The sequence below is a fragment of the Macrotis lagotis genome, chromosome 1 (genome assembly GCF_037893015.1).
Source record: "Macrotis lagotis isolate mMagLag1 chromosome 1, bilby.v1.9.chrom.fasta, whole genome shotgun sequence".
Classification (NCBI taxonomy): domain Eukaryota; kingdom Metazoa; phylum Chordata; class Mammalia; order Peramelemorphia; family Peramelidae; genus Macrotis; species Macrotis lagotis.
Window position 1 is genome coordinate 546,550,007 of NC_133658.1, and position 14,708 is coordinate 546,564,714.

The 14,708-nt window shown below is 35.4% G+C and overlaps 1 protein-coding gene across 1 annotated transcript in view; it reads right to left on the minus strand.

Annotated features, from left to right (window-relative positions):
• Positions 1 to 12,339: 12,339 nt before the first annotated feature.
• IMPG2 (interphotoreceptor matrix proteoglycan 2) overlaps positions 12,340 to 14,708 on the minus strand; it is a 216,666-nt gene continuing 214,297 nt past the window's right edge. The window contains 1 exon segment of the mRNA XM_074210988.1: positions 12,340 to 12,452. Coding sequence (XP_074067089.1) covers positions 12,340 to 12,452 — 113 coding nt within the window.

A 14,708-nucleotide genomic window follows, 5' to 3' on the forward strand; every position in this document is an offset into this window, starting at 1 on the left:
TAGAAAAAAATTGTAAGTAAATTCATATGGAGAAATAAAAAGTCAAGATTTGCCAGGAGTTTAATGAAAAAAGTGCAAAAGAAGGTGGCTTAGCCCTACCTGATCTAAAATTATATTATAAAGCATCAGTCATCAAAACTGTTTGGCATTGGCTAAGAAACAGAGTGTTGGAGCAGTGGAATAGACTAGGTGTAAAAGCAGGAGATGATTAGAGTAATCTGCTGTTTGATAAACCCAAAGAGTCTGGCCATTGGGATAAAAAACTCCCTCTTTGATAAAAATTGCTGGGATAATTGGAAGTTAGTATGGAAGAAACTTAGATTAGACCAACACCTCACACCCTTTACCAAGATAAGATCCAAATGGTTACAGGACATAGACATAAAAAACAATAGTATAAGCAAATTAAAAGATCAAGGACTAGTCTACCTATCAGATCTATGGAAAGGGGAGCAGTTTATGACTAAGTAAGAGTTAGAGAACATCACCAAAAACCAATTAGATGATTTCGATTACATTGAATTAAAAAGCATTTGCACAGATAAAAGCAAGGTAACCAAGATCAAAAGAAATATAGTAAATTGGGAAACAATCTTTATAAATAATGATTCTGACAAAGGACTCATTTCTAAAATATACAGAGAACTGAGCCATATTTTTAAAACAAAAAGCCATTCCCCAATTGACAAATGGGCAAAGGATATGCAAATGCAATTTACAGATGAGGAGATCAAAGTAATCCATAGTCATATGAAAAAATGCTCTAAATCATTAATTATTAGAGAAATGCAAATTAAAGCTTCTCTGAGGTACCATCTCACACCTCTCAGATTGGCCAGTATGACCGGGAAGGATAATGATCATTGTTGGAAGGGATATGGGAAATCTGGGACACTATTACACTGTTGGTGGAGCTGTGAACTCATCCAACCCTTCTGGAGAGCTATTTGGAACTATGCCCAAAGGGCAACAAAAATGTGCATACCCGTTGACCCAGCAATACCACTAATAGGTCTATACCCTGAAGAGATGAGGAAAAATGGTAAAAACAATACTTGTACAAAAATATTTATAGCAGCCCTGTTTGTGGTGGCAAAGAATTGGAAATGAATTAAATGTCCTTCAATTGGGGAATGGCTTAGCAAACTGTGGTATATGTATGTCATAGAACAGTATTGTTCTATTAGAAACCAGGAGGGATGGGATTTCAGGGAAACCTGGAGGGATTTGCATGAACTGATCCTGAGAGAGATGAGCAGAACCAGAAAAGTACTGTACACCGTAACAGCAACATGGGAGTTATGTTCAACCTTGAAGGACTTGCTCATTCCATCAGTGCAACAATGGGGAACAATTTTTGGCTGTCTGCAAAGGAGAGTACCATCTGTATACAGATAAGGAGCTGTGGAGTTTGAACAAAGTTCAAAGACTATTCCCTTTAATTTAGAAAAAACATATATCTTATTGTCTGATCTTGTTACCTCTTAGAGTTCTCTTCCTTAAGGATATGATTTCTCTCTCATCACACCCAATTTGGATCAAGGTACAACATGGAAACAAAGTAAAGATTGACAGAGTGCTTTCTGTGGCGGGGGGGAAGCAAGATTGGGGAAAAATTGTAAAACTCAAATAATATCTTTAATGACAATAAAATAAAACAAAATCTCACATATAAATCCCCCCCCCCAAAAATTAGAGCTTTTCCCAAAAGAAATTAGTAAATATCCCTGATAATCTAGGTATTTCTATTCTTATTAACAGAATACCACTTTTCTTTAACCCAAAGGTGTTACAATAGAGTTGAAAATCTCAAACCACATAACTCCTTTCAATAGTTACAATAGTGTTAAAATAGTTTATAATCCCAAACTAATTTAACAATCTAGATTATTTAATTCCTCCCATTCTGTACAAATTTTGTCAGAATGTTACAACATTAATATCTCTCTTTTAAAATCCTCAGTGTGCTTTCCAAAACTCTATTTCAGAAATTTTAAAAACAATGAGAATCACAGCCACAGGTGGGTGGGGCAATTAGGTAGACACAGTCTAGGGTTCAAGTCTTAACAAGATGGCAGATGGAATCAAGTCCACCAAGTGTCGAACCACCCAGCCAGGGAGAAAGCATAAAATCTTTCCCAGACACTTATAAGGATAAAAAAATCTTCCCCCCTATAAATTCTCAATCTTTCCTTTAAAGGTTCTTTCTTCTTTTAAACTCTTCTAAACTCTCCTCAAACTCCAGCTTTTTCTCTTTAAGAATCCCCCTCCCTTCCCTTAACTCTACACACCTAGCATAGCTACCATTGGCTCAGTGAGGGAAGGGCTGATTTCCACATGGGGGCCACTGCACACTACTTCCTTCTCCCCACCTTCTGAAAGTCCTGGGCCCAACTCCCAGCTATCCCTCTTTTAAAACTTAAGCTGGGTCCTCAGATCCAGAAATGCCTAAAACAGGCACTTACACCAGACAGAACATAGAACAAACACACACACTCCCTCGGGAACATTCAAACTCACTCCCACAGCACGGCTTCCTTGGTTTCCAAGTAGCAGCCATGTGGCTCCCTTGCCCCCCAAACCTGGAGGCAACCTTTCCCCTTTAAGATTTTTGAGAAATTCCTGGAGAGGGAACCCAAATCCCCCTCCTTCGGGGCACCCTATCATCCTCTGGTCTCTCCTTTGGGATAGCTCTCCCACATGGAGGACTTTTCAGCCATTCCAGAATGGTTCTGGCCATCTATGCCACCCTGGAAATTGCTCCTTTACCGAAGTTCTACTCCCAGATATTTTAATCACTCTTGGCTCCAAACCCAGGCCAATCTTCCCAGGAATCTCTGAGATATTTCTCCAGCAAAGAACACCAAGAAAGTCGACTTGAAATAAAGCCATTTGTGCACATTATTTTATTGTGTTCTTCCTGGAAATTACCAGGAAAAGAGATTTATTTCCACTAGTATCTTGAGACAAGCCCCCAAATTGCTATTAATGGCTCAAGAATACTTTAGTCCAGAGTGATTAAAACGGTTTTATTAAGATATCTTATCAAGGGGGCGCCAGGTGGTACAGTGGATAGAGCACTGGCCCTGGAGTCAGGAGTACCTCAGTTCAAATCCAGACTCAGACATTTAATAATTACCTAGCTGTGTGGCCTTGGAAAAGACACTTCACCCTACTGCCTTGAAACAAAAAACTAAAACTAAAAAAAAGATATCTTAACAAAATGGCACACCTCTCTCATGGTGGGAGAGAAGGGCCTAGTAATATGTGTTTCTCAGAATGGTATTTAAATACCTAAGACCTTTACCTAAAATATAGCATTGTTGGACAGTAAAAAAAAAGAATTCACATCTAATCAAGATAAATTTAAACTCAGAAGGGGAAGGAAAAATTGCTCAAATTTATCACAGATAGAAGCAGATATATCATAGGAAGAATATCAGCAAAGGCCCATTGATTAATGTAAAATTATATCTAATGCATCAAAAAATCCAACAAAAAACAGAGAATGAAGGAAATTCTAAATCATTGAATAAGGGAAGAATTTCTTTTTAATTCCTAATAATTTTATAGACATCTTCTTTTCTTGTATCACCTTATTTCCAAATATATCATTTTCCTCTCTGTTCAGTGAACCAACCTTTGTAATAAAAATTAAAAAGACAAAAGAAAAAACAGTTCAACTAAACTAATCAACATATTAGCTGAGTCTAATAGTATTTGCAATATTGTATCCCATGCTTCTGAAAAAGTCCCTTATCTTTGAAAAGAGAAGAATTTTTTTAAACCTTTTTTCTTTTCTGAGACCAACCTTACTCATTATCATGGGAATAAAACCTATCCCACTAGGAAAGGCTAGTTTTTTTTTTCTTAAAATTGAAACTGTCCTGAGACTTGGTTGGGGTGGGAGGTTAGGGGTTGAACCATTGGCATAACTTCTTGATGAACTAAGCACAAAAGCCAAAGAGGAGGAGCCAGGTGCCCAACTGGATCAGTGTTGTATCATTGCTGAATATATTTCTATTGACTTGTCTAACTAAGTCTCCTTTTGTTAACTTTTGGATGACCTTTTATTTGTTTCCAGTTATAAACCTGAAGTACCAGACTAGTAATTAAGTTATACCCAGCCCAGAACATTTGGTGATAACAAGTTGGTCTGGATCAGAATGACATCCCAGAAATGGAGAAAGGGCATTGCTTTAGGGGAAAATAAGCCCTAAGTAATCTCCATAGTTATGAAGGGCTAAATATATATCATAGCTTATACTGTATTTGTTTTCCATTGATTAGAGAATAAAAATTCTGTGGTAATTTATCCAGTAGAGACAAATGCAAATGGGTTCAGCATGTTTAGGAACTATTCCTTAAAGAGGATAAATATTGTAAATTTCCCTTTGTTGAATTTGAATAACTTCTGTATTTGATAATGACAGTGATCTCCAGACCTCAGCTCATCCTGAAGACTAGAATTTTTGGATTGTCTACAATCTATGTTAAAGGAACTACTTAGGGGCGGCTAGGTGGTGTAGACTTGGAGTCAGGAGTACCTGGGTTCAAATCTGGTCTCAGACACTTAATAATTGCCTAGCTGTGTGGCCTTGAGCAAGCCACTTAACCCCATTTGCCTTGCAAAAAAAAAAACTAAAAAAAAGTGAAAAAATAAGGGAACTACTTAGGACATTTTTATAAGAATGAGAAAGCATTGAAAAATATGCCAAACTCTTTCAAATAAGGACCTGAGGAAAGACCCACTTGAAAGGATAATTTTTATGCTAGATCTTCCAGTGAGAATATTAGTGAAGGACCCCTGTTGAATGATTCCAAGGATGGGTAAGGGGTAGTAATCTTCAGTTGGGGAAAGGGGGTCTTGGATACATAAGATCTCTAATTGACATAGAAGTTTGGCACTCATACCCCAGAACACCAGGGTTTATAGAAGGAGGAAGTAAATAGGAATTACTGTATTTCCACATATATAAGACATACCTTAATTTTGGAGCCTGAAATTTGAAAAAAAGAAATTATTTCATAAAGTTATTGAACCCCAGTTTTATTCACATAAAATCCATACAGTTCCTCATCACTGTCAAAATTCCCATCCATTAGCTTGTCCTCATCTGTATTTGATGAGGAATCACTCTTAGGAGAGGCTCTGACTGCTCTCCTAATTGTGATCTGCTCTGTGATTGACCACAAGCACTCCCTGGGCAAGTCTGGTGATGGACACATGCTGAGTCCACTCCATTTCATGAACCTGAAGTACCAGTTGTGTCTCCTTTGAATCCATCACTTCCTGTTCATCAGCAATTCTTCTGGCCTCCTGATGAACCATTTTTGTGGACATAGGAATTCCAGTTCCCCTTTGCTCTTCAATGCATCTCTTCAGCTCCCTCTCTAACTCAGGTTATTTTGCTGACTTGCCTCTCATGGCCTTCTTGTGTCATGGCATTCTCAGTAGGGTTTCTGCTTCCTGTGGACAGTCTTGGATTGTTTTCTCAGTCCTAGGAGGACCAAACTGACATTCAGCATCATGATTTCCATGAATTCAGCATTGTTCAAAAATCTTTTCTGAGTCATTTCTGGGCAGAATGTTGCAAAACATCACCTAATATATCAGTAACAAGAGCAAAACAATGAGCAAAAGACAATAAATGCAGGAAATGCAAGTAAAAAACCTACAACCACTGTATAAGATGCTCCCAGGTTTTAGACACAAAATTTTTTGAAAAAAGGGTGCATTTTATACATGGAGAAATATAGGCAATGGTACAAGCCTACCAGCAGCAAGCAGAGGGCAGCTGCACAGGCTTTACTGGAAATGGGCAGTGGTCAAGACAGTAGCATAGGTCCCAATCACACCAAGATGGAGAGAGTTTCATGAGCTCCAGGGTCACTGGGTAGCATCCTAGTTTCCAGAAGCAGTAGACAGTAGCATAGGTACTAGATAGGTAGCTGCAACCACAGCAAAGTGGCCAGCCATATAAACTCCCATAGAATGGACACTCCAGCAGAAGCAAAGGGAGTCTCAGCAAAGACCTTTGAAGGAGAAAAATTCCCTCCCAAAAATTAGAAATCCTGTTTGGTTTCTTGGAGAATAATGATTTGAGGTTGGTATGGGGCAATTTTTAACATTGATCTCAGCACTAGAATAGGTCATATGCAACAGAGTACCAACCTCTTAGTTATCTTACTCAGATAACATTGATCCATGATAATGACCAATGATGGTTGTGGAAATGTCATCATCCACACTGTGGTCTAGTGTCTATTCACTGTCATGGCTTTATATTGGGAGACACATTGTGAAATGCAAAGATTTGGTATCACCCACCATACTGACCAGGTCATTAAGATCCAGAGTTCAGTCCTTCCAAATTAAGGAGATTTCTAGTCTTCATTTTCTTCCATATTCTGCCATTCCTTCAGGAGACTATTATATTTTGTCCTTTTTCAAATTTTGCTTTCTCTTTTCTTTCTCAAGTGCTGCTATATCAGACTTTGAATATCCTCAAGGTTGGGGTTGACCAATAACAGCCTCAAGGTCATTTAAGAAATGGAAGATCCAGAAACTCTTCAGTCTTTTGATATCAAGGCTTGTTATGTCACAGGAACAACATTTATACCACACTAGTAGGACCAGGTTTTTCCTTAAAAATGTATCCCATCCAACCTGAAGACTAAAACTGGTCCAAGGACATAAGACTCAAGTGATTAATATAGATTTCCAATGGCCTGAACACAAAATTCAAACAGAAGTCATCAGGAGCTCCTCCCTCAGACTTTTGACCCAAGAACTATTATGGCCAAAACAATGATCTACAATCCAAATGAATCATTATTAAATCCTTAATGAAGCTTTTCCATGATAAGGCTTAACTAAATCTCCTTTCCTTAATTATTAATAAGAATAGAATAACCATTCTCTTCCAAGATTATTATGAACAAATATGAACAAAATTTGCATGCATCTTTTTCTTACTTGCTATATAGTTACTTGCTATATACTTACTGGTCTCTCCTAGTGTTTATATCAGTAACAAAATGCAAGCAAACAACTTGAGAGACAGCTGACTTTTCTTATCTCTCCAATCTCAACACAAATTAACATCAAAAACAAGATATGTATATATATATGTATATATATATATATATATATATATATACTCTCATCAGTGTCAAAGCACAATTTACAAAGGAGGAAGGATTCCTAATTAGCAAAAATTACCAGTTCATAGGTCTGAGAATAACGCTTAAGATCATCTTTCTCTACAAGCCTCATTAGATTTGGGCAGGGGGGGGTACAATTGATATTTTTGCTTTTGTGTCCCCTTTACTTCAGAATACATACTATAACATATGAAATGATATGAGATGACATAATGCTATGATATGACATGATATGACATATTACCCTCCTGAATGAACATTGGAAAAAAGAATAAAAGAGAAAGGGGGGGGGAAAGTACAAGATAGTTATTGAAGAAATCAACCAAGTTTGAAAAAAATGCAATGTTCCACAATTATAGTCCTTTGTCATGACAAATAAGAGAGAAAAATTCACTTTCTCACCTCTTTTTTTTTAAGAACAAACTTGGTCATTATAACTCCACAGTATCTGGTTTCAAATTTTTTTTGTTATTTTACCTACTTATACTGTTCTGGTCATCATTGTATTGTTTTCCTGCTTCTACATACTTCATTTTACATCAGTTCATAGAAAATATTCAAATATTTTTGAAATTCTTATAATTCATCATTTCTCATGGCATAGCAACATACTAGATTTGTTAAAAGTTTCCAGGAACAAAATTGGGGGGGGGGCAGGGTTTGCAAGGCAAAGGGGTTACATGACTTGCCCAGGGTCACACAACTAGGTAATTATTAAGTGAGGCAGCATTTGAACTCAGGTCCTCCTGACTTCAGGGTCAGTGTTCTGTCCAATGCAGTACCTAGATGCCCCAACAACAAAATTGGTTTTGAAGGGAGAGACAAAGAGCAAAACTACTGACTTTTTTTTTAAATCAGCTTATATATCTATATATGTACAGATATGCAGGCAAAGAATTATCTTAATAGATAGTTTAAAATTTTAAAGAATTTTTAAAGTTGCAGTTGAGATTTTAATTTAATATTTAAGAAATTCTTAGGTGATTTTTCTCTCTAATTAAAAATTTATGAAAAATGGGAAATTTCATTAGAGATCCATGTGCTTCTTCTGGAAAGCCAAGTTTCACTCTGAGATGTCTTGACAACTTGCCATAGTTATGTGAGAACATAGGAGAGAAGACTTAGTAGTTGTGAAATGGATATGATGACTGGAATGGAAAGTGCTATTATGGAATGTCTAATAAGAATAGTGATTTAGAACAAACTGGAAATACATATCAATGAGTAATCATTGAGTAATATCAATATTCATGTTTTAGAAGAAAAGAGTTTTACCAAAAATTAGTACTCATAAAAATACATTAATTTATTATCAAATTATATTTGATTATATGCAAAAGTTATGTTAAGCACTCTACCACATACAAATAAGTAGATTGATACAGCCCTCAAGATGCTTATAGTTTAACTGGGGAGAAACAATATTTGTTGGTGAAAGGTTAATAATTAAATTGCAAATAAGATCTATAGGAGTTTGGGGGAAGGGAAAAAAGTCACTAAAAACTGAAATGATTGGGTAAAACTTGCCAGAAGAAATGAGTAAAAGGACATTTTAAAATCATGATAGGGGACAGCTAGGTGGCGTAGTGGATAAAGCACCAGCCCTGGAGTTAGGAGTACCTGGGTTCAAATCTGGTCTAAGACAATAATCACTTAGTAGTATGGCCTTGGGCAAGCCACTTAACCCCATTTGCCTTACAAAAACCTAAAAAAATCATGATAGAAACTCCTGAGATGGAAACAAATCACAGGATATTCAGTAGAAGGAAACTGGAGACTTCATCTCAACAGCCATGAGCAAACCATCATTACTACCAAGGAAAAGTCTTCTGTGGGATGGGGGTGGGGGGTGGGAGAGAGACAGAGACAGAGAGACAGAGAGAGACAGAGACAGAGAAAGACAGCAACAGAGAGAAATTTGAGGACTTTATTAATCAGATCAGTAATTAAACGTTAATAGCTGGCAAATTAACCTGAGCTAAAATTCTAGTAATATTCCCGTAGCAAAGTTTTCCTAAAGTGAGTTTTCTCTAACCACAGAACAAATTCCAGTCATTCTGTAATACACACACCACTAATTAAAGGAAATACAAAATATTAAAATGCAAATAAATTCAACAAGTAAACTAGTAAATCAAATTTCAATTTGAGGTTTTCAGTTTGGATCAGATTTTCATTCCTTATGCCCGGCAATGTCATTGGGATACCATTACAATTCTATTATGTATGAATATTACCCATTTATAATTTTGTCTGAGAGTCATGATAATTAGTTTAACTATTACTTTAACCAAGAAAGGAAGAAACATTTACCATCAACACAATATAGAAATGCTAATGACCCTTGGTTGCTAATGAATGTAAAATCAAGTCTTGATAAACAATATCTTATGGTATAGAAATGGTTGTTATAATTATTCAGTAAATCAATCAGTAAACATGGGTTAAGTACCTACTCAAAAAAAGGGAACTAGAGATCTGTAAATTTGACTTTAAACCATGGGGAAAGGAAACCACTTATTGCTAAAGAGTTAGTTTGTGAGTATTTATAGAGAAAAAAATTGTCAGTTATATCACCATTGGCATGGGTTCTTCAAGAATAATTCATGCCAGACTTGCCTCAGTTCATTTTTTGGCAAAGTTACTAAACTGCCAGAGAAAATGAATACCATAAAGTGAGTATTATGAATTTGGACATTTATGAAATGGTAATGTCTTTCATGATATCCTTGTACACAAGATGAAAATATGTGAATTAGAGCATAGTACAATAAATAAATGAATCGAATAATCAAACTCACAGCCATAATGAACTCATGTCAACCTAAAAGTGGGAGTGGGGTTCTCTTGCAAAAAGTGCCAGGGATACATCCTTAGCCTTGGCTATTCCACATAGTTTTGTCAGTGGATGCATTAAGACATGAATGTTATAAGTATTAAACTTTGTAGGTGGTAATAATGTGATAAATATGACTACTATATTAGGCAAAAGACAAAGATTCTTAAAGATCCAGGTGAGCTAAAACAATATGTCAAATATTCTTTTTAGAAATGTAATCTATCAACTAGCATTTATTAAGCTTCATCTATAAACTCAGAAAAGGAAAAAGACATTCCCAACTCTCAAAGAATTGACACTCTAATAGGTGAAACAATATGAAAACAAGTATAAAATATTTAGGAAAGACTAGCTGAGACTTAAAGGAAACCAAGAGAGGAAAATGAGAGAGAATCCTCTAGACATGGGAGGTCAGTCAGTGAAAACATTTGGAGTCAGGAAATGGAACGTCACAAAGAAACAAAAAGGAGGACAATGTCACTGGATATTTAATAGGGACAAATATGAAGTGCCTCTTAAACTTAGGTTTAAAAAATTAGCTAAGTACAGAATGAGGGATATTTGACTAGGCAACAATTTCCTATTGAAAAAAAAATCTGAGATTTAAGTGGATTGCAAGCATTAAAAAAATTCAACATAAAATTCACCTAAAAAAGTTTATGTGATCTTAAGCTGCATAGGTAGAAGAAACATGGTCAGAAAGAAGCTGATGACCTACTCAGACACTATCGGGAGTATTGCCTTCAGTTCTATCAACCATCTTGGACTTGATTTGAAAAAAAAAAGTAGAAAAAAAAATGCCTCAGCATTTAATAAATTCCCAATCATTAGAAGTCTTTAAGGAAATTCTACATTATCAGAGATGCTATAGGAGAAATACATATTCAAATATGATTTACTCTCTGATGTCCATTGCAACCTGTGAAATCTTCAAAACAAGCCATCAGTGACATGGTAAAAACAAACAAAAATGAGTTGTAGCTATGGACAACAGAAGATAATAAGATCATAGATTTAGAGCTAGGAAGGGACAAGAGGTCATTTCATCTATTTTCTTTAGTTCACAGATGAAATATTGATCTCAGACGTGTCACACAATTTCAGAGGCAGCTAGTTTGCAGCAGATGAAACTCTAGGTTTAGAATTATGAAGGCATGGGGTCAAATCCTTCCCTAGACATTTACTATATATTTAGCCCTGAAAAAAATTCACTTAACCTCTCAGCCTTAGTATCATCATGTGTAAAATGGGGGAGATGATAATAATAGCAACTACCTCACAAAGTTGTGAGGACCAAAAAAGACAACAAAAGTAAAGTACTTTGCAAATCTTTATTATTTATTAACTAAATTAAATATTATTTATTAACTATTAAAAGTGTTATAATAATTATTATTATTGCTCAAAGTCACATAAGAAATTAGTGGCATGGCATAGTATTCAAATTCAGGGTTGTTCTTGATTTTGCTTTTGTTTGTTTGTTTGAATTAAAACTAACACTCTCCATAACACTATAAGGTGATAGTGAATTTTAAGTGTAAACAATAATTTGTTGGTGTTCAGTAATTTCAGTTTGATACAACTCTTTGTGATCTCATTTAGGGTTTTCTTGGTATAGGGACTTTCTTTTTTAATTTTCTTATATTTTTATTTATTTAAGGCAATGGAATTTTTAGGTGATTTGTCCAAGGTCACGCAGCTAGGCCATTATTAACTGTCTGAGGTAGGATTTGAACACAGGTCCTCCTGACTCCAGGGCCAGCACTCTATCCACTATGCCACCTAGCTGGTGTCATTTTCTTTTCCAGTTTATTTTGCAGGTGAAATTGAATCAAATAAGGTTAAGTAATGTGTCTAGGGTCACACAGTTAGTAAGTGTTTGAGTCTGAATTTGAACTCAAGTCTTCCTGAATCCAGACCCATTTTTCTAGACTACTAGCTACTCTCAATAATAATTCACATTTATATATGATGGTACTTTTTGATATGAAACAAATTATATTTTATCCTCATTTTGAGAAGCAACCTTGCAAAAAAAAAACTGGCTTTGAAATCAGATGGATGTTCAAGGTCCTTCTTTTACACTTAAAGACTATATTATCTTGGGCAAGTCAGATAGTTTCTTAATGCCCCCAGCAAATATCTAAGAATGTGAATTGTAGAATAGGTGTTGATCTATATTGATAAAGGAATTTCCCAAACTAGAAATTCCTCCATCAAAGAAAATTTAAGGTTAGAATCTACATTATCACCACCACTTCTACCCCCCAAAATTTTTTTTCATTTTACAAAGAAACTGAATTTCAGATTGTGACTTATGCAAGGTCACTCCTCTATGAAGCGTCCCAGATCATACTTCTCTTTGACTCTTGATTGTGCTCCCAGAAGTTGGCTGCTTCTTCCACGATCTTCTGACTGATCAGTTTGTCATCATCATTTGGTGTGGCTGCAGGAAGGGGAATACCTGCCCCCATTACTTTGGATTGATACGTCACCAGTCATACATTTTCCCAGCCAACAATGCTCTCAACTCCATTGTTCTTGGGTACTTTTAACTTTGTTAATGTGCATCATGCTATATTTATTGCACATAAAAAGTGTTCAGCCAACTCTTTTCAGAACCTTACTCATCCATTGTGACTAGCTCCAAATGAATACAGTTTAGAGGAAAGAATTTGCACAATCATAAACATTTGAGGCCAATTTCCCTCCAAAGCCAAATGCCTACCCTTTGGGAATTTTATCAGAATATATTATTAAAACAAGATGGTAATCTTAACAGTTTTGATTGTATTTAAAGAAGGATTTGGAATATTAGCCTTCTGATCTCCGGATGATATGTCAGATGGTTATTGCTAATGGGTGAGTGTTGGCTATTGAAAGCATTTTGTATTATATGTAAATCTTTGATAAATGGTTGCATTTCAAAATGAAATGAATGTCTTCAGTTTTATCAAAATATTAAAATAACTATTCTTAGTGATTTGCCATACCAAAGCAAGACTTCTTCAATAATAAACCAAAAATCTCTTTGCCTGTTTTATCATAAATTTAATCAATTTAAGACTACTTTAAATTCATAGTTAAATAGTGGTTAGAAATAAGTTGACAAGGTAAGACATTTATTAAATACTTACTAAATACTTACTATATCCCAAGAACCATGCTAGGTGATGTAGATAATATAATAAAAATGAAATATATCCCCTGTCCTCAGGTAGGTTACATTCTATAGGGAGAAACACAAATGAAAGCAGGGACAAGAAAAAGACAGTAAAATTACAGAAAATTTTATAAATCACCCTTAATCTCCCAGTACTTACCCCAACACTGTTTCTGTGTGTTGAACTTGAAAAATATTCAATTATCAGTTTATTTCCATCCATTTTCCTTTCAGCCTTTGCCCACATTCTTATGGATTCTGCCAGTACTGAAATAAATACCACACTCTCATGAAAACATTTTCCACCTTTCCAACCCCAGGATGATGCAACAACCATAAAACCCCAAACATTTTTCCTAATATTCTTCCCTATATTAAGCAGTTAAGATAAGCACCCAACTTCTTGAGTTTTTATATAAACAAGATATTCCAAGATTTTGCTATTCTTCCCTCCTTCAAAAGCCAAAAGCTAAAAAAAAGTTCAGAGATGAATTGTTGACAATCTCTCTAGAAACATACTTAAAGAGCCAGAAAAGGATAATATAGGTAATTTTTGTAGATGAGGGAAATAAGGTACAAAGCTTAAATGACTTTCTAGTGGTCATATAGTTAACAGACAACGAGGCAAGAATTGAACTCAGGTCTTTTGACAACTAATGTCTAATACTCTATGATTCTCTTCCTCAGCCCATTTCAGTGCATTTGTGAGAACTTTTTAACATAACCCACTGAGTCTTCATAGTTTAGTATTATCTTCAGGGTCAGAACTACTTGTAGTTAGAGTGTGTCTTGGCCCAGAGTATCCTTGCATTCAAATACATCTTCTCCATTAATCTTTTACTTTATCTGAAACTTTCACCTTTAGAGATTCATCCTTTTGAGTTAAGACATCATTCCAAGGAGTAATGACACAGGGCAAACTATGACTTGCCAGCCAAATTCATTCCACTGCTTGTTTATGTACCAGTCTTAGTAAGCTAAAATGGTTTTTACATTTATAAGTAAAGGTTTGATACATTTTAAATTTGTATGCAATTTTTTCATTTGTAATATGTAATTTATACTTTAAAATACAAACAATATTCTTTTCTCCCAAGCTGTACAAAACAAAATAATGGATTTGGTCTGTGGGTTATGGTTTTCTGACCCCTACCTTAAATCATTACCTTCTTATGAAGAAATAGTTTTGAAAGTAACATAGCAAAAGATTGCAGTCTTAGAATTAAAATGACCTAAGTTCAAGTCAAGTTCAGGCATACATTTACTGTGTGACTATGAGTAATTCACTCTTTCAACAGACTCAGAAAACCCTATTTTACAAGACTATAAGTTATAGTTGTCAATCGGCACCTCTAACCAGGTTCCACTTGGGCAGTTCCCCATGTTAATAATATCATAGATTTGAACTCAAATTATTCACTTCAAAGGATTCTGAGAGAACAAGACAATAGGTAAGCAACTGGTTTTGCAGGGGAGGGCAAAGTATGAAGGTAGAAAGGTAACTAGAAATCAGGGAGGAATACTGAGAGAAGGGAGAAG